The sequence below is a fragment of the Carcharodon carcharias genome, chromosome 11 (genome assembly GCF_017639515.1).
Source record: "Carcharodon carcharias isolate sCarCar2 chromosome 11, sCarCar2.pri, whole genome shotgun sequence".
NCBI lineage: Eukaryota > Metazoa > Chordata > Chondrichthyes > Lamniformes > Lamnidae > Carcharodon > Carcharodon carcharias.
In genome coordinates this window covers 153,535,383-153,556,847 of record NC_054477.1, presented here as the reverse complement: position 1 = coordinate 153,556,847, position 21,465 = coordinate 153,535,383, and the positions used below count along the sequence as shown (strand labels likewise).

General features: G+C 45.3%; 1 protein-coding gene across 1 annotated transcript in view; it reads right to left on the bottom strand.

The window, feature by feature from the left end:
- Positions 1-21,465, bottom strand: part of LOC121283937 (kelch-like protein 1) — a 301,576-nt gene that overhangs the window by 161,361 nt on the left and 118,750 nt on the right. The window contains exon 2 of the mRNA XM_041198734.1: positions 4,017-4,199. Coding sequence (XP_041054668.1) covers positions 4,017-4,199 — 183 coding nt within the window. The remainder of the gene's footprint in view (positions 1-4,016; positions 4,200-21,465) is intronic.

Below are 21,465 nucleotides of genomic sequence, written 5' to 3'. Positions count from 1 at the left end.
TTCCCTGCTTCTAGGTCTCCGATGACTGAAGGTGGTAGAACATCTGTGCGTTCCTTTTTTCTGATACAAATGAATCATCAGTGTGGAACAATTCAGACTGTTGCATCTCACCAAGGAAGATTAACAGCCTGCAGAAACCATTCATAATCTATTAGTATACTTAATGTAAGCATTCTCTTACAGAGATCTCCTGTTTATTTTAATAAATTAGCACAGAGTCTACAATAGAAATCTCTACCAGAATCAAAGTGTGGACCAAACTCAATCCTCAGTTTTCTGGTGCAATTGTTTTTCCAATTACAGCTCTATATATTTTAAATTACCAACCCATCACACTGCCTGAGCTGCAAGTGGGAAGAAGTTGTGTCACGATTTTAAAACAGTATTTACATTAAACGAGTTATCAGATTGGAGGTGATATTTAAAAAAACATATATATCCTTTCATGGGGAGTGGGCGTTGTGGGGCAAGGCCAGCATTTGTTGCCCATCCCTAATTGGCCTTGAACCAAGTGGCTCGCCACACCATTTCGGAACACTGTTAAGAGTCAGCCACATTGCTGTGGATTTGGAGTCAGATGTAGGACAGGCCAGGTAAGGATGGCAGATCTCCTTCCCTAGTGAACCAGATGGGTTTTTACGACAATCAACAAGTTTTATGGTCAGTGTTACAGAGACTAGCTTTTTTTATTCCAGGTTATTAATCGACTTTAAATTCCATTTGCTGCCATGGCAGGATCCGAACCTTCTTCCCCAGAGCATCAGCCTGCGCCTCTGGATTGCTAGTCCGGCGACATTGTAACTGTTTAAAGAATGATAATTATACAATGAACAGACTTAGAATCCAATGAATGATTATTACTGAACCTACTTCCAGATCAGTGAGAGCTACAGTGGTTCTCAACTAGGTGGAGCATGTTTTGGTAATGGACTATTGCAAATCAGGAGGAAAGGGAATTCATTATGATCAGTCTGGACCACTCTGCACAGTTCTGATCATCTAATCACAGGACCTTGTCACTGTCCTTGAAAAGGTAAGGCAATCCACTGTATCAGCAAATTAAATTATCAGAGTATATAAGACACTTCATTTATCTTATTTGGAAAAGAAAAGATCTTGAGTTAACCAAGTTACAAAGGGAGTTACAAAGGCAAACAGTTCTCTATAGTGAGGAGTTCAAATGGCAGTGACACATGTTAAAAGAGGTAATTAAGAATTAAATAAGATGTGGAAAATAAGACAGAACTTTATCCCTAAAGCGTATTAAAGCTTTGTAATAATTTAACAGGAAGGTCTATTGAAATGGACTCTTAGATAATTGTGGAACACAGTGAGAGGGTGAGTGGATGGGAATGATCTCTGAAAAAGGGAGAAGATTGTTAGGCCTAATGGCTCATCTTCGTAACCTGCAAAGCACACCTTGCTAATGGATATGGAACAACACTGATTACAGAAATGGGAAAGTGTACAGCATTTACAGCCACAAAAATCTCCAGACAAATGATGGCCACAGAGAGCTGCACGGTATTATTGGTGAAAAAAATGAAAGAGATAGCCATAAAGAAGTCTGCGGTGCTGAGAGTCAAAGAAAACTCCACAACATTTGTACTGCTTGAAGTATCTTAACTTCGGCAGTAAAGAAGTTGATACAATAGACTGTTGCTGCTGAAACAGGAATATTTTATATTAAAAGAGCATTAAGTAAATATAGCACAGTAATACAGATATTTTTTTGACCAGTGTGACGTTTTAGCACCATATCAATATGTTTAACCGAACCATACTTCCCACTATATGTAGAAGGTGCCCATCGAAAGTTAATAAAATCTAATTATATATGTTAAAAATTGTTAAGTATCTGTGTGCTGGAAGTAATAGTGGCAGATCATTCAATAATGTATTATGAACAGTGTATATTCTATACCAATGCATCTGCATAATTTACAATTCATCATAAAGACAATTTTAATTACAGATTCATAAAATGAGCTTTTAATTGAGTACAAAAATATTTTGCTGCCACTTAACATTTGATCATTACTTTCATGCCGATGATTTGTTTCCGATATCACAAACATGCACTTGCAGTAGATTTTTTAACAGTGAGTTGCATAAAATTCCATCAGTCCTGGTGCTTAAGCAGCAGAAACTCAAAAATTACTGATGATGGTACTTGGAAACAAGGACTTAGCATGCATTAAGAGCACAATATGCTCCACTGCTTTAGCAAGCATGGAAATTTGTTGTAACACAACTTCCTTTTGCAAAAGAGCAGACAGGGAATCTCAAACACATTGTAAATATACTTCCCCTCGTATCGTCACAAGTTATATTTAGCCTTATGTTTATTAATAGATGGTCATCCAAAAATAACTTTTATCAACGGTTTCTATAAAAATAAAATCCAACAATAATTGCCTTAAAATATGTGAAATATATATTCTGCACTTGCTATAAGTGGAAAACTATAAATCCTTTTTCTTTAATTGGTTGGTGATTATTTCCAGTAATTTTTTTTTACTTCTACCAAAATATGCTGCCCACTGTTCCTGTACTGGGATAAGTAGAATCTTACCATGTCAATTGAAGCAACAACCTCTCCTTCTCACATCAAACACATTAAAAAGTGCTATGTAAAACAAATTATGGCTGAGAAAATAATTAATAACAATTGAAAAGTCAAGTGGGAGAAGAATACTTCTGTACTCAATTAAAAACTAATTTTAATTGCAGCTTTTGAACTAAGTAATATTGACTCCAGATCTGCTCATGTTCTACCGCTTGTGGATAAATAAAAACGTTAGCCATTATCCTTTGGCCACTTGTGGCTATTTACATCTCTTCCACTGTCTCAACCTCCACCTGCAATATTGGGTGAATTTGATAATAAAAAATTATGTGGCACACTATAGTACCTGTAACTTTTAAAGATTGTGATGCAAAAATAAAAACCTTTAGTAACATTTCTGCTGTGTTATTTGTAGCAAAATCAGAAGCATGATTTTTACAGGTGTTTAGGAATTATCTACTAACTGCAGTAAGTGGAAGTCTTTCCTCAGATTATGCTCAAGCCAATTAAGTATACTTTCAACCATACTTTCAGCTTAGCAGCTCAATGTTTCAGTCCTAATGGCAAGGAGCTGGGAGTTTACCTCCCTCAGTTAACTCCTTAGTGCATACAAGTTAAGATATTAAGAAATAGGTGCTGGATTAAGCCATTTGACCCTTTGGGCCCGCTCTAGCATTCAACAAGATGATGGCTGATGTTTTACGAACATACGAATTAGGAGCAGGAGGAGGCCACTCAGCCCCTCAAGCCTGTTCCACCATTCATTAAGATCATGGCTGATCTGGATGTAACCTCAACCCCACATTGCTGCCTACCCCGATTACCTTTCACACCGCTGTTTTATCTCAACTTCGCCTTCCCACTTGATCCCCTTTAATTCTTTCAGTATTCAAAAATCTGTTGACCTCTGCCTTGGATATACTCAATTTGCTGAGCATCCACAGCTCTCTGAGGTGATGAATTCCAAAGACTCACAACACTTTCAATAAAGAAATTTCTCCTCATTTCAGTCCGAAATAGCCCGGTACTGTGACCCCATGTTCCAGATTCCCCCAGCTGGGGAAACATTCTCTCAACATCTATCCTGTCAAGCCTCTTAAGATCCATTAGGTCATCTCTCATTCTTTAAAACTCCTTGGAAAATAGGCCTAGTCTACTTTATCTCTCCTCATTGAAGAATCCTCTCAAACCAGGAAACAGTCTAGTGAACTTTTGTTGCCTTTGGTGAAATTAAAGAGACCAAAACTATACTGCACCTCACCAAGGCCCCATCTTTCCACAGTTGAAGGCAATTTGCTTATTAGCTGAAGCTTCATGGGGACCTTAACTCCAATCAGTATTTCCAAAGAATGCCAAGGCATTCCAAAAAGAACTTTCCTTTACACCAAACAGATCAGTTTTGAATTGCTCAGAGTTAATTGACAGGAGAAATGCATGGATGCCCTACCTATGAGCAGGTATCTTTCGGTTCCCAGCAATCAGGATGACATCACACAGCTGCTGCTGCTTCAGATAGATCTCCATCTTACAAAAGGTTTGCTCTGCATGGTTCACAGCCTGGAAGAGCTCCTCGGAGCTGCCTGCTTCCAAATCACTGTGTGGCATCAGGGGATGGCTAGTCACTGTCAGCCTGTGGACCACAAAGGGAGAAATGTGTTGTTGATGAAGTGCCAGAGATTTTGTAGCCTTAATCACACTTTCTGATGATAGCAGGCTTAAGGAAACCAATACGAAAAATCAATACATGCTGACAGCCTTCCAACATAGAATATATGGAAATGAGTACAATCTATTCTTTGGATTCTTATCAAGCCTTCCTGCTTCAACTCACAGAATGTCTTTATCACAAAGTCTTTTTTATCTCCACAGCAGTTTTTCTTTGGGAAAACAATAGCTTCATATTTTGGCAGGCACCATAGCACAGTGGGCGATAGAAAAGTCTGCAGTCTTTCTAAATAGCTACAGGAAACCTCATTATTTCTTCCTTTAAGTGGATGGTGTGTAAAATGATCTAAACTTCAGCTATGGTTTGAATTAAAATAACAAAGTCATTTTTAAGTCAGTCACAACTCTATTTAAACTGGACCAAAAATCAATTAAACAAATAGGCGATAATGTAGAACCAATTCTCAAAATGTATCCTTTGAATGTAAACAATAACACTTGAATCTTATGTATTGTAAACCCCCCTCAAATTGTCATTGTTGCAAATGTATAAGAAACATAAGCATTAAAGTTGACTTGGATCTGTACAAACGGTTTGTCTGCTCAGTCCCACATTTCAGATTTGTCTTGAAATAGCTGCGTGGCTTTACCCGTTAATTAATTGAATGGCAGAATATTTTTCAGGATCTGAGTGGTCTATTCCTGTCCCAACGATTCATCCCATCAATCTGCTCAACGAATTAGATTGTCGTTAAGCACGTTTTAAAATCATGGCGCAGATATACTCTGGTTGATCTATTTCTCATCTATGAACAAAAAAAAAACTGGTTTAAAAAAAATACACAGTTGCTTTTGTGGTGCAAACTCTTGGGGGTGAATTTTTTTGGGCCGGCCCACAGGTGCACGAGCGTGAAATAACGCGTGATGACACTTAAACATTTCGAGGCACTCAGGATTGGGGAAACTAATAGTGCTGCCAGGGGCCTGAGCCCATTGTTTGAACCTGTTGCTGGTCAATGACCCCTCGTCTAGCAATCCCTTTGTTTGAAAAGTCAGGACCTTTTGTTCAAATCCCTCCATGGCCTCACTCCCTTCCCATCTCTGTGTCCTCCTTCAACCCTCCAAAATCTTGGTGTTCTTCCAACCCTGGCACTTTATGCATCCCTAATTTCCATTGTCAGACTATTGGTAGCCATGCCTTCAGGTGTCCAGGTCCTAAACTCTGGAATTTCCTCCCCAAACCCCTCTATCTCACTCTTCACCTTTAAGATGACCTTTAAAACCTACCTATTTGACCAAGCCATGTGCTTTGTTTCGAAGCTAACAATTTTGACAGAGAAAAGCTTTGAAAAAACGCAGAACTATTTTCTCATCGACATTATGGGCAGAATCTTCTGGCTGACGGGCGGGTAGCAGAGCCCACACGTCAGCACTTAAAATGTCGCGCAAGTGTCCCAACGTCAGTGTGCGGCATCGTGATATTTTGGTTGGCGGGTGTGCACAGCAGCGGGACGCACGCCCACCTTTAATTAAAGGCCTGGTTAAGGCCATTAACTCTCCAACGGACCAGGATTTTGAGGGGGCCCGTGTGAGCTTGGGGTCGGCGCACGGGCCCCAATGGGCAGGCGGGTGGGTGATTTTTTTTCACGAACCTCATCCAGTGGCGGGATGAGGTTTGATATCGGGTTTAAAAACTTTTAATCGAGCTTTTGTCTATTTCATTAACATGTCCCGTTTCGTGTGACATTTTCACATGAGGGGGACGTGTTAATGATTTTTTTTTTATTTTTCTATTCTTAATGCGTCACAGACTCTCGGCGATCTCCCTGAGGCGGCGCTTTGCCTCAGGGAGATATGTGCTCTTTCACTTGCATGCACGAGAGAGCGCACTCTGGCAGTTGGGGAATACCCCAACCCCCTACCCGCACAGGGAGCGCATGGCACTTCCCGTTGGGTGACATGCTGGGTGGGCCTTAATTGGCCCACCCACTTAAAATGGCGGCCGGGCTCGTTTCGGTGGCAGCGATCGGCTGCCCGCCCTCCAGTCAAGGGCAAAACTCTGCCCCATGAAAACGTTTTAAATGTTGCGTTTCAAATGCTTACATTTCCAGCAGGCGACAGGATTAGGCTTAGATCGGTTTGAAATAAATAGAAAGGGTTTCCTTGCGGGGCTCGAGATGTACCTCCTGTGAAGCCCCTGGCGGTATTACACTGTCTTAAAGCTGTTGTCCTTTTACTCCTCTTGTGAGATTGGGGTATCCACTTGGTGGGATTATCCAGTCCTGCCAAAAGCCAACGGACCTTTGGCTGCCTCTCCAAATTTTCTGTTCCCGTCTGCGATGTCTCCCATCGTGGGCAGGATTGGGTAATCCCGGCCACTGCGTTTGACTTGTGTTTTCTCTCATATTTTCATATCTAGTGTATTTACAGCTTTTTTCCCCCCCCCGGCCTCTTCAGTTTCCTAGTTTTCTTCCACTTTCCTAACAAGAACTCTTGAGTGTCTTTTGACTCTTGGCACACTCCTTTATCTTTCTTTTTCATAATACCTCACTGCTGATCTTCTACGTCTTTAACCGCCTCCATCTAAGCAATGTTGCAGCAGATGACAAGTTAAAATCATGGCAGTAAGTCCCCAAAGCCTCTCTCGCTAACTTTCCTTTTTGTTCTCATTCCGCTGGCCCTCATTGCTTTACCTGTCACTTTTCTCATGACCTATTCAAATGACGACTTAGCTTTCAGTCTTCAGACTGGATTTTACCGGCTGATGTACTACCCCACCCCACCCTGGCTAAAAGGTTGGTTGGGACTCTGCCCCAGAAAAAGTCGATGATAACATGTTGCAAGAAGGTGCGAAAGGATATGGTGCTCGACGATGAACACTACTTTCCCCAAAGCCTCACGTTTACAAAATAAATAGCAGTGCAAGGTGCACTTGGGAGAAAAAACTCTAGCGTTGGTCGCGACAAATTCTTACAAGGCTGCATCTTCCGGTCGGCGAGCGGGGAGAGGGGCGGGGCCTGCTCACCGACACGTAAAATGACGCTGGGTGACATCGGGCGTGCATCTCGACATCACCCCGCGCCATTCAGATTTTCAGTTCGGCGGGGCACAGCCAATTCACCACCACTTAAGGCCTTTAAAAAAGTAATTAAGCCAATTAATGGACCTGCCCATCCAACATTAAGGTTGGCGGCCAGGTGGCCTTTAGAAAAAATATAAAATCTCATCCACGGGCGGGATGAGGTTTCATGAGGGATTCAAAATGTTTATAAAATGTTGAAATAAAAGAAATTGACATGTCCCAGCTCATATGACAAAGCCGCATGAGGGATCGTGTCAGGAGTTTTTTTTTCACCACTTCCAAAAATTTTTAAGACTTCCAGCGATCTCCCTGGGGCGGCACATTGCCTCAGGGAGACCTGTCCGCTTTCTCGTGCGCCTGCGTGAAAGAGCGCACTCCCGGCTCAGGGAATCCCAACCTCCCCAGCCCGCACAGGCAGTGCACTTCTGAGCGGACATCACGCTGGACGGGCCTTCATTAGCCCGCCCATGTAAAATGGCAGCGCGCGTCAATTAGGGGCGCTGATCGTGAACCCGCCTGCCTGCACTTGTTCCCGCATGTACCCCCCCACCACCCCCCCCACCGCCAATGGGGGGAAAATGTTGCCCATAATGTCCACAAACTGCAGACTTCAGTGAAACAGCATCAGGATAATCACTAACCATGACGAGCAATTCTCATGAGGTCGCTTAAGGTGAGCCTCAGATGCAAGAGTTCCATGTGTATTGTCCAACCATCATTTTCATATAGGAAGTGCCTTTGTTCATGTCGCAGATGTGGAATTAAAGGAAATTCACTGTGATGAGATTCAGTGAGACTTTATGGAACTGAGGGGCCAGATAAGAGATAACTACAGGGGGGTCATTTTGTCCCTTTGAATGAACATAGGACCTTGCATCACCTTGATTAGCCATTCTATACCTGAGACTTGGAGAGGGAAAAATGTGAAATATATTTACAGTAGTGCAGATTATATACAGTGAATGAACACCTGTGCCACCATTGTGCATTCAAAACTTAATTTTTCTAATTCTACCGCTGCGTCTAGGTGCAGCCTTGACATCCGCAGCAGAGGCAGAGTCAGCCGGCTGACTGCTGTGCCCTGCTGTCTGAGGTAACTTTGGTGGCTAAAGACCTTTGGCCTTCTCTGGGGCAGGTGCACCTTCCTCGACCTGACCTGCTGGCTACCCCCAGGGTATCTGGCTGGCACTCCTCCTCCCTTTGGCTCCCAATGGCTCCTCTCTGATTCCTTGAGGAGCAGGGGCACCTAGAGGGATGTTGAGGTGTCCCGTCTCCCTCTTGTCTAGCCACTGCTGAAATGCACCCATGGCTAGAGCGATGGTGGGCAGGTCTGAGCGCAAATCCGGCCGAAACTGCTGGACCTGGCTCTCCAAGGCAGCTGTCACCCTTCCCATGGAGACTTTGATGTGTTCGCATGCCAGAGCTACGACATCAGACAGAACATGGACGGACTCTTCCATCCTTCACTCCAGCCTGGTGATGGCCTCTGACAACTCTGCCTGATGTTTCTCTGCCTGTCCTTGCTTCTTCAATATTTCTCTCAGGGTTGATTGCAGTGGCTCATCATCAGAGTTGGACTCAGCAGGGGCCTAGTCTCCAACTGTCCTCCAAGTGTCAGACACCTCGGCTGCTACTGCCTCCGACTGCTTTGGACCTGTGTCAGTGAGATGATCACCACATTGGGACCCCGAGCCTACTCTGGAACTAGGACCCACCGAGAAGCATTTATCTGCACTGGGGGGGTGAAGTTGAGTGCAGTGATTGATGTTCAGATGGTTCCTCTGCCACCTCATCTGAGGTGCTCTGGGGGCTGGGAGCTGGGGCCAATGCGCTTGCTGGTGGTCTCACTCTGTCTTTTTTATGCTGGTTGCTGGAACTGAGAGAAGATATAATTAGTGATTGACTAGGCAGCCTCCAACACAATAAATCACTCAGTCATTGTCCACGTGTTGTTGATGTATACTGGGTGGTACCTCACTGGCTTGTTTGGGGAGGCTGATCTGCAAAGGGACGATCTCTGTCCTCACCAGCTAGCACCAGCTAGCTCCAGCACCTGCTCCTTGTGGGAGGAGACTGTCCTCAGCTCAGGGATGCCCCCTCCGATCTCGGCCCTCCCCCATCTGTTGTGGGAAATCTTCTCCTGCATAAAGACAGATGGATTGACTGTGGGCACTATGGATAAAAGAGCAGTTCAGAAGCATTCGTGCCTGTTGTGTGTGTTGAGCCTTCCCCAGCAAGGGATTTGTTGTTTTAATATTAGTACTGCCAATAACCTTTTAGAAATTGAGAAGTACTCATATAGGCGCAGAGGTGGTTGAATAAGATGCTTTGCTTATTGACTGCAGTACCTGAACTAACCAAAACAAACGTGAATTCTGTGACCCCACAATGCCTAGCTGCCAAGTACAGCAAGCTCAATAAGACATTCAAAAGACATTCAATACATAACACATTCCTCCCCACCTACTGAAAATGTCAGTTTAACAAAACATTTTTTGGACTAGAGGAAGCAGGTAGACTGCCTCTACGCCCACTGAATCCATCTCAAGTCTCTGACTTTATAAATTCAGATGCTCAGGCTTCTCTCCTGGTGTGAGTTACGGTGGACTTCTAGCACTTTGTTCGAGCAATGCTCATCGGGGGCCGATGGCAACCCAGGACGTACACCTGAATCTGAAGCTGTGACTAATATAGGTGAAGGGGAGACTACCTCAATTTTAGCTGAGGTGGGCTGAGGAGGTGAAACTGGAGTTGGCATTCCTTGACTTGGAGATGGCCCTTCATAAGAGATGTATCCTTAGATTGCACTTGACTTGGCAACAGTTGGTCAACATGTCTCCACCAGGGAGGTTGTTCTCAGTTCGGACTGTGTGCGACACAGGTCCTGTCTGAGCAATCAACGTAGCAGGAACCCATTCAGCTCCGATAGCATAATGACGATAGGGCTTCTTGTCCAGGACAGAAAATTCTTGGCTTTGACCTTTGTTCTCTTCTTGCCACATGGTCGTGCTGTTGGTCTTGCACAACTTGTTGTGTTTTTGCTGGTCTCAGCAGATCAAAGCAAATGCGCAGTTGCTGTCCCAGTAGTAGCAATGCTGGAGATGCTTTAGTCGTAGCATGTGGTGTGTTTCGGTATATGTCAGCAGAAATGTGTCCAGATGATTCTGAATGGAGGAATGTCCTTGTGCCGAACTTAAAACGTGTTTCATGGTTTGAACAAATCTCTCAGCTAATCCATTGGTGGATGGGTGGTGTGGTGCTGAGGTGATGTGATGAATTCCATTACTTCTCAAAAAATTCTCAAAGTCCTGCAAGACAAAATGAGGACCATTGTCAGTCACAAGTTGTTCTGGTTACCCGTAGCAACTGAACATTTTTCTGCACCTTTGAATTGTACTCCCAGCTGTAGTAGAGGACATCATTGAAATTTCTGGCCATTGGGAATGAGCATTCACAACCACCATGAACATTATTCCTTCAAATGGCCCAGCAAAATCAACATGGATGCACAGCCATGGATTTTCCAGCTGATCCCATGGATGGAGGGGTGCCAACTGAGGCACGTTTCTCACACTGACATAAAGGACAAAATCTTGCCTTGGCCTCAATGTCTTGGTCCAGGTCAGGGCACCAAAAGTAGCTTCTTGCAATCTCTTTCATGCAAAATATTCCACAGTGTCCAACATGCAGTGGATCCAACATTGGTTTCCTCAATGGTGGTGGAATAATAACTCGCATACCCCAGAGCAAACATCCTGAAGTGACTGATAATTCCATCCCCCTGGTAACGTAAAGATGCAGGTCAGGTGAGACTCAGAAGTTTGGGGGAGAGTTGCCATGCATCACAAGGCCCATAACTTTGGACAATGTTGGGTCCACTCGAGTTGCCTTATTGATTTGGGCTGTAGTGATGGGTGTGTTCTCCATGTTTGCAAAGTAGAAAATGTCTTCCTGAGCAGTGTCCACATGGCTGACTGGTAGCAGCAGCCTCGAAAGGCCAACCGCATTGCCATGCAAGGTAGATTTTCAATATTTGATGTCATATGTGTGAGCACACAACATCAATGCCCAACGCTGCACCTTGCTTACAGCTAAAGAAGGGATGCCTGTGTGTGGGCCAAATACTGAGGTGAATGGACAATGATTGGTGAGCAGCTACTGGCAAAATTTTCGGATTCCAAAAATGATCCCCAGTGCTTCGCATTTGATTGGAGCACGTTGGCTCTCTGCTTTGCTTAAAGTCTGTGACGCAAGCGCAGTAGGCCTCTCCACACCTGGGAGAATTGTGTGTGAATCAATGGCCCCAATTCTATAAGGCGATGCATCAAATGCAAGCTTTCGAGGTAAGGAGGGGTCAAAGTGTGTCAGTACCTTGGAGTCTGTTAGCGCTGCTTTAGCCTTCTAGAACACAGTGTAACAGGCTTCAGTCCATTTCTAGGCTTTGTTTTGACACAGAAGTTCATGCAGGGGTTACCAGCTGTGGGAATAAATCTCTCATAATGATTCAGCAGCCGTAAGAATGAGCGAAGCTGGCTGGTATTCCGAGGAGCTGGAGCGGCCACGATAGCCTTGACCTTGGAGGGTGCTTTGTGAAGGCCAGCAGCATCAATGACGTGCCCCAAATATTCCACAGAGAGCTGAAAAAACTCGCATTTGTCTTTGCGAGGGCATACTCCTCTAGCCTTTGTAGGGCGGCATCCAAGTTCTTGAAATGATCCTCATCAGTCTTGCCCATTACCAAGATGTTGTCAAGGTAGCACTGAGCTCCAAGCAAGCAGTACAGGTTCTGGTCCATGGCCCCTCTGAAACAAGTCTGAAGCTGATGTTATTCCAAAAGGCACCCGGCAAAATTGGTACCGTCTCTTGTGTACTGTGATGGTCAGATTTTCTTGTGACTTCTCACCAATATGCATTTGTAACTAGGCCAGATATAGATCTAGTTTTCTGAATTTCTGTTCACCAGTCAGGCTAGCAAAAAGGTCAACATGGGAAAGTGGATATTGTTCAGCACACAACACGGGGCTAACAGTAACCTTGAACTCTCCAGAGGTGCGTATGGAGCTATCTTTCTCAAGCATTGGAACAATGGCTGTTCCCCATTCGCTATGGGAGACAGGTACCAAGATTCTAACTTAACCTGATGCTCCAGGTCAGCTTCGACATTTGGCCGTATGGCACAAGGCACGGTTCTGGCCTTCAGAAATTTTGGTTGAGAGTCAGCTTTGATATTCAATTTTACCGTAATTCCCTTCATGCTTCCCAAATCTCCTTTGAAAACAACAGCATGTTTTTTTTTTATATAACAGCTGTCAGACCAGTTCCTTCTTTTGCAGCGCTGTGTACTTTTGCCCAGTTTAACCGGATCTTCTCAAGCCATGACCATCCAGCTAAAGCTGGGTATTTGCCTCTTACCATAAACAGTAGTAGTTTAGCAGTTTGTCCATTTAGTCCCACTTTAACTTCTTTTCTGCCCACCATGTGTACAGATTCACCTGCACCTGTTCTCAGAATGATTTTTGCAGGTGTCAAGGGATGTTTAACATTCTTCTTATACAAAGCATCTGGGACCAGAGAAACTGTGTCCAGTTCCATACGTATTGGTTGACCCTCCAGCAGCCGCATTACCCAGCAGCTCTGTAAACCACCTGCCACTGAACAGATGTGGAGGGGCCCTCCTTCTTTGGATTTGATGTCTCTCTGGTCCTCTCGTTCCTGCTCTATGACATGCAGATTTTTTCTTCTTGTTACGCCAGACAACAGATCCCTTCTTCTCTGGGTTTGCCTTTCCAATTCACCGCTACTTTTTTTTGTTTTTACAGGCAGACACTATGTGTCCTTTCTTGCCACACTGATGGCATTCAAGGTCTCTGCACCAACACTTAGGTGGATAGTGACCGGGATTTCCACAACGGTAACATTCTCGGCTGCTTGCTATCTTGTGTGTGCACACTCAGCTGTCATGTTACGCACTCGAGTCAGCTACTTTGCTTCTTTTGCAGCCAACTCCATGAAGACTGCAATCTCTATGGCTTTCTGAAAAATGAGGTTAACCTCTGTCGGGAGGCATTTCTGGATTGCTTCAGTATGAAGGCCACAGAGCAACCTGTCATGGATGATAATGTTCAGCAGTTCCTTAAATTCACAATGTTCAGCTTTTAAAGTACTGCAACTGTGTAGTTGTTTGCCCCTCTTGGTTTCTTTTGTGAAACCTAGATATTTCTGCTATGACAAATGGCTTGAGAGAAAAACGCATCTCAGTGGCTTTCACAATGTCCTCATACGGATTTGTGCCAGGCTTGTTAAGGGGCACTAAGCTTCTTAATAAGCCAAAGGTTTTAACCTACATCACACTTAAGAAAGTTGCTGCCTTGCTATCATTTTCAATTTGCAGGGACCAAAAACTCAAAGTATTCAGTGTAGGAACTCCACTGTTCCACAGTCTCATCGCAATGTCCCATAGGTCCAGGAAATGTAGTCATTTCCCATCTTTTTTTATTTTTTCTTCTTCATCAGTTACTTTTTACTTACTGTTGTTTCCTCTTTCTGGTAGTTACCACTTTAAATGCAGTTATTGCTTCAAGACAGCACGCTTTTGTTTTACTCAGGCTGTCAGCAGCTGTCGGCTCTGTCTCTGTGGTTCTTCCCGTGCTTTTCTGCTTTTAGTGGGCTCCCAGAAATTGTGAGCCTTCTTTTCTAAACTTTTAAAAATGCTCAAGGTAAGAGCACTTCTGTTCCCTGCTGTTCTTTCCCTTACCCTTTGTCCTGTTTTGAAACTTTGGGGGCTACCTGCAGCCTCTGGCCCTGTCATTCTACTTTTCCTGTGTTTTGCTCGGGATCCCTACAATCGTCGGTTTCTTGTTTCTTTAAGCGCTCGAAAAAAAAATGACTGCAGCACATCCTTTGCTGCGCTAGTTCTTTCTTATTTTTTACTTCTAGAGTGCTCCGGGAGACCTCTCAGACATTCAGATCGGGACCGTTTATTATTTAAACCCAGCGCTGCAGCACTGCTCCTTGCTCTGGTTGCCTTTTTTTTCTGTAATCTTCAGAGCAGCAGAAATTCCTTTTTAAAATTTAACTCTACAAGGACTTTGTTGGTTTTGCACCTTGCCCTTCAGGAATATCAGCAGGCATGCTTCTTTTATTAGTAATTTCCTTTTGCTAGCTGCCTTTTTGTTCAAGTGGCAGTACGTTGTCCTCATTGCCAATTTGTTTTGTTTTAATATTGGTGCTGCCTACAGCCCTTTAGGGATCGATGAATACTCAAGCACACACAGCGTTGGTTCATTTATTGACTGCAGTAATTGAACTAACCAAAACAAGCATGAACTCTGTCATCCCAAAATGCCCTGCTGCCAAGTACGGCAAGCTCAATAAGACATTTAAAAGACATTCAATACATAACAGGATTAAGATGCCATTGTGCAGGAACTTACATGAGACGATGAGCTTAATTGGCTGGCAAATATGCAGTGCTGACATCCCATCTGCTGGTCATGTGTGTCATCCATGTGGATGGCACACATGTAGACTGCCTGATGCCCTAATGAGAGTGTGAGTTTGGAATGAGTAGAAGTTTCACTTACCCTGGCAGAGCATAACAGAGCATTCATTCTCCTCCTGCACTGCAGCGGCCACTGCCGTTGTATTTCCTGGTGACAGGGTCAGGTGGGAGGACCTCCTGCTCCGATACCTTGGAAAGGGGACCTCGCACCTCTCCTGGATGGCCTGATGGAGAATTCCCAGGGAGGCCTCGCTGAACTGTGGTGCTGAGGGTTTTGTACATTTGGGCACCATGGTGATGCAGAAGTTCACACCACACCTGGCCTGCAGTGAGTGAATGTCTGTGCAGGTGCCATTTAACTATTGCGCCAGGACCTGTGGCCCCATGAGGTAACACTGGCCAGATGAATCCTTGCCTAACCCTATCACACGATTCAACGAGCTCATCATTGATGTATAATTAATGAGCTGAAAAGCTGAAAATCGGATGGAAAAATCTGACCCGCAAACCAGCAGGAATCATACCGCACAACTAATAGAATGAATGTCTACAAATAAATGACCTTGTGCACATTTGCATTCCACACTCTGGCTTTTGCCTGTTCCAGGGAGTGAACCTGGCGTTTGTTCTCCTTGACCAAATCCCCCCCATCATGTTTTTCCCACCCATAGTAGTCATGTGACCCATGCTCCAAACCAGCCTTGTGCATTCCGACAAAATTCAACACTAAACTATTAGCAAAGGTTATCCCAATCGTGCAAAGTGGGCCAGGCTTGAAGTTTAAAGTGCACATAGGGAAAGCAATGTAATGGAACCGGAGTGCTTGCCTTTGTAAGCCAACAACACAACCTGCAACAGAATTAGAATCACAGACTGAATTTTCAGGCCCCACCGAAGGTGGGAATCCAGGCGGAGGGCACCTGAAAACTCTGATGCCGGCTGACATGCCAGTTTCCCGATGCCATTTTCAGCACCACCCATGCTGGCAAAGGCAAGTTCAGGTCTAGCAGGATAGTCGTCCCCATGAGGAAGGTAGACAATTAGGCTCATTAAGTGCCTTGATAAGCACACTAACAGGATGCTGACTGGGATTTTCCATTCATTTCTCAACCCCAACAGGGGCCAGTTTATTTGCTGGAGGTGGCCACCCAGTGCCAGGGTGGAGGGGGGGAGGGGGGAGGCATGTCGGGAGGGCGAGTGCTATCAGGCCGATAGGCCCTCTCTGTGAAAGATTACCTTGTAGAGAGATTAATCACCACTCCCCACCCCCCAACCCATTCCCCCACCCCACCCCCTGCCCCCGTGCATGAGTTGCGGCCTGGATTCTGTATGTTTGTTGGTTAAAGTTTTTTTAAAAAGTTGGTGAGATGGTGCCTTCATGTTGAAATACCCTCGCAGTTATTTACCATTCCTTCCTGCAGCCTGCAGATCCCGTCAGGCTGGAAGATCTCTGATTGTAACTCCTGTTTCGAGTGCCATCCATCTCCCTTAATTGGGTGGAGAGCCTGTCTCCATTCCATTTAAGAGGCCATCTTCATAAAAATCCCAGGTCAGTGACTGTTACCCCCACCCCCAGACTGAGTTAGGGGCCAAGAAATTGCTCTTACGTCTGTTTCCCCACCAACCCCCCCAAGTGAAAGTTCAGGCCGCAGAATGTTATAGTGTAGAGGGAGGCCTCTTGCCTCCATAACAGTTTTCTGCAAAAGCAGCTGAACAAGTCTCGCCATAATGTCCTTTCCCTGTAGCCATTTATTTCTTTTTACTCTTCAGAGTATGGAAAATAGCAGTGTAATTTAAAGAGTTGATGCATCTGAGCAGATTGCCCTATACAAACGCTTTACAACCTCCTGAGCTCGACTTTCAGTTTGAAAATTTCAAATCAGAGCTGCTATTCTCATTTCTTCCAGCAGCTGGATCTGCGGCTGCCATTTATGCCTCCTGTAGACCCATCTTTTGTTTCTTTACTTGCCCCATAACCACCTCCTTTTGCCTTACAACTTTATCCCAAATGTCCTTTAAATTACTTCTACCTTTCACCTCAACAAAGACCTTCTCTCTTCCCCTGTAATTATCCTCCCTTTCCACCCCTCACCCCCCCTCCCCCCATCCCCTTGCACCCACATCCTCCCTGTCTGTCCTTGCTTATGTACCTGCTTACTTAAGTGTTAATCTTGAACATTTCTGATGAAAGCTTAATGGCCTGAAACATTTCACATTCGCAAATTGGACGCACTGACCCCACTCTCCATCATCACCTCCCCCCCTCAACCCGCCCACTGCCCCCACACACCCCCCACCAGCCCCCCCCCCACCCTCCAACCTCGCCACCCCCACACGACACTGACAAAAGCTTCAGCTTGATGACAGCGGGTCAGCAATACGATGTCATCACGCCAGTCTTCCCAATTACGGAAAGCACAGAAATCGGCAAGCCGCCTGCCCATTTTGAAATTGTTTAATAAACAGGCTATTAAACTTGTGATCAGCCCAGCTGTCCACAACTTTTCATTGCCCATTGCATTTTTCTGGGCATCAGATGCAATATAGTTTGGGAGAGTTTTATGGCAGCAATGAAGAGGCAGCACAAGGATAGAGGAAAAGGTCTGCCACAGTACGGTAACCCTGCTTGAATGTACCAGCAGAAATCGCTGGGGAAGGTGAAGGTGGCAGCATCTTCTTGTTTCTTAAGTCTTCTTTTAAATCTTTGTTGAGGCATCAATAAGAAATTGATACTGATTCTGAGAGCAGCATGCTTGTACAATCCTAGCTATGTCCTGTCCACATTATTATCCCTGTGCTGCACAACGTCCCAGCCTACGGTGCCGACTGGGTGCAGAATCCCCTTATTGTCCTCTAATTAGCCTCCTCCCTACTGGAGAACCACTAATTGACCATGTGATGCTTGATTGAACAAGCTGAGGTGGCGAGGGCGGGACTGAGCGGACCATTCAATTTCTGATCTGCCTCCCTCACCCCGCCAAGAAATGTAAAATCCAGCCAGTCGATTCGCTCATTCCACAGATGCTGCCTGACCTGCTGAGTAGTTTTAGTATTTTCTGTTGTAATATGCCTTTAAGGGATATCAGCATGACATCACTAGAAGGGAAATGTGTCATGTGATCCAATCTGAGCTTCACTTATGCTTTGAGCAGAACACACATGCACAGCTCTGATGTCTTCAAGCTTCATACCTATGTATAACTGTTCTCATGTGCCTAGTCTTAATAAATGAACCCAAACCATGTTTACCAAATCCCTTATGAATGATTGGTGCCATGTGTCTTATACAGTAAATAAGCCAAAGTTAGTATATCATTATAATAGCACAACATTTTCTGTTTATATTACCTTTAGAGGAATGATGACTGAGAGGAGATGGGCATCTATGTTTTAATCTTTGTGAAAAGAAACTATCGCAATTTACAGGCATGTCAGTTTTCTTACTGGATAAAATAGTAGTCACCACTGAGTTCGACTTTAATACTGTGCTTTCGTTACTATAGTGTGTTTTTTATATATAATTACTTGAGCATTGGCAGTCTTTCAACAACATTACATGTGCTACAATACATACAGTGCTCCATGGATATTGTTTATCCACTCATTGGACGTGAGGGAAAGTTGGATGTTGCATAGTTTTGCATGAATGATGCTGAACTTAAATTTATTATTAGCGAATGTCAATTTAGATCAAATGGGCCACAATCACTTGCTAATCGGCATTATACCCAGTTCAGTTTATCAGTGCAGCTCTTGTTAAATTATATCGCTTATCTATATTCTTTCACTAGGTTTTGCAGACTGTCCTGTAGTATCTAACTGCCCAAGGTTGTTTGTAAATAAAAACAGAACTAATCTAAGTCAACTAACGCTAGTCAGAATCATTTTGACAAATTTTATGCGAATGGCATAGTGCATCCAATGTTAACCTTTGGCTCTGTCGTCTCAGTATTGTATCTATAGACATTTCAGGTTAAGAACCCTCTCCTATACTTGTTTCAAATCACGACATTGGTTTGGATGCTGTACAGTTACTTCTTGTTTATGTCCCTTAAGGGCTGATAAAAACGCTACCATGAAAAGGATCTTTCCTATCTATGACTGTAGGAAAGAAATACACGTTGTTATTAAGCAGGAAACTCGATTTATAGGGTAATGTTGATGTCTTGAGGACTTTATTCCATACAATGGATGGTTTGCTTGTTGACATTCATATAAGATGTCGAGGATCAAAAAGGGGAGCAAAATGTTGCTGCTAAATTCCTATCCAGATTGTCTTTTATTCCGAGATAATAGACAATAGTGTGATACTGAGATCAGATGCTATTGTTGCTACTGGCTGATGACATTTCAGAGAAGGAATCTTGAGCCGAATTTTGAGGTCAGCAGGCGGGTGTGGTCACAGGACCAGGAGCAGACGGGAAAGGCGATCAGCCCCATGCTGGTGGCCCAATTAAGGCCTGCCCAGTGTGAAACGTGGCTCTTCACTGGTCCGGAAGGGCTGAGCCTGGTGACCGGGCAGCTGGTTTAAAAATGACCCAGGCGGCCCCAGAAAGGCTGCCATGAAAGGTCATCTGTTCTGTGTTGTCTTGCCGAAGTTGAGTGCGGCTAGAGATGCTGGGTGGGAGGGCAGGTCAGGTGGGCACTTGGCTCCCCGCTTTTCTCATGAGTGCCTTGCTGTGGAGGTGGCTGCCAGGATGGACACCCTTGTCCCCAGAGATGAGAGAAGGAGGCCACCACATCTCACCAAAAGGGCCTGGTAAGAGTTGGCAGCACTGGTGAGCAGCCGTGACATGGTACGGCACACGCGGGTGCAGTGCTGGAAGTGCTTCCATGACCTGCTGTGCTCGGGAAGGATGAATACCATGTTGGCATAGGTCAGTATGCAGAAGTGTTAAGGTGCAGTAGTCCCCCCGTGGACCTCAGTCTGAGTGCCAACTGTCAATAACGCCGGAGCTGGCCAAGGGGGTGAACCCTGGCTGCTTGGACTGAGCACCTTGCAGCTCAAGGGCCACGATTCAGGTGTGCCCTGCTAGATGTTCCTCATCTGCAGGCAGAGAGTGGACTAATCAATGCTCCTCTGTCCTTTCAGGAGAAGGCAAGCCATAACCAAACAGACAGGGCACAGGCAGAGGCCTGTCCAACCTGCTGCTGCTCGGCAGGTACGAACCGGATGCCCTAGAGCTGGAGAAGCGGCAAGCTCCCCATGAAACCGGGTGTGGAAAGGTGGGAGTGCCGTATGAAGGTAGGAGCACAGTGTACTGAGGTGAGAGTTTTGGATTGTGCAACCATTCTAGTGTAGTCTTTTCGTTGATGTGAGCCTCGAACATGGAGTCCCCAGTGACCACTGAAAGATGATGGCACCACGATGCAGGTCTCCATTGTCTCACCAGGGTGCCTGGCATGCATGGTGACAGTGTGGTGACTTTAACTAATGACATGTCCTTGTTCTCCCTTTTAGGTTTGCCAGCATGCAGTCGCTCTCTGGAACCTGAAGGGCCACCCCTGATGCCAGAGGACCACCAGGCTTCACTTTCACTTGCACCACACCCACTCTCTGAAGCAGGCACCAGCGCAGATACCAGCACTTTGGTGGGCATTAAATCGGCAGCTAGAATGTCGGTGTACATTGGTGAGGGCACTTCACATTCATTTGATGTGCAGGTGGAGGCAGAGAATGTCGAGGGCTCCGGCAGTCGGAGGACTGCTGGGGACCAGGATGGTGCTAAGTCGAAGGTTGGTGCTGAGCCTCTGGAGTTGTCCATTAAGCGGCAGATGCTGGATGTCCAGTGGGATTTGCAGGAGGATCTGGTGGAGATCCATGAGAGTCTGTGTGCCATGATCACCATTGTGGAGGAGTCCATATGGTGTGTGAACACTGCATTGACCCTCATGGCTGAGCGCAATGCCTCCTCCATTGAGAGAGTGGTGACTCTCATGGAGAGGCAGCTCCAGAGACAAAATCAGGGGTTCCTGGGGTTGCACTCAGACCTGTACACCCTCACACAGGCGATGACCTCAGGTGGTCAGTGTCAGTGTGGGAGTTAGCTGAGGCACCCAGTATCCCAGCTAAGTGCCCATCATCAATAGTGAGCAGGGAGGTACAGAGCAACTGCACGAGCTGTTTGTCATCTCTGTGGGCTCCTCTCAGGGCACTCTGGATGATGGAAACAGTTCCCCTGCCCCTCTGCCAGTGACCGTGGCATCTGATGAGGCTGAGATGACTGGGGCAATGCCAGCTGTGGCACTGGCTGCTCCCTCCCAGGCGGGGCCAGCACAGGCTCCACTGGCCAAGGTCATCAAGACCAACAAGATAGCAGATCCAACAGGCTGTCTCCAATGCCGGTGCCAGCAAGGGTGGGGGGAGGGGTGGGTGGGGTGTGGTACTAAGACATAGCACTCACAAATGTAAGTTTAAGGCACCATAAGCACAAGAGAGAGAGACAGCTCATGGTTCATTTATGTTTGGTTTACATGTCTATTGCTGTGGACATCAGCAGCAGCAATTGTAATGTTATAAAGATTTCAATGTCACGAGAACATTGAATTTGCTTTGGTTCTGGTGGCCTCAGCAGGCTTCACAATTTTCCTTTCTGGCACAGGGTATGCCAGTATGTAATGCCGGATGTGAGTGGCTCGATACTTTAT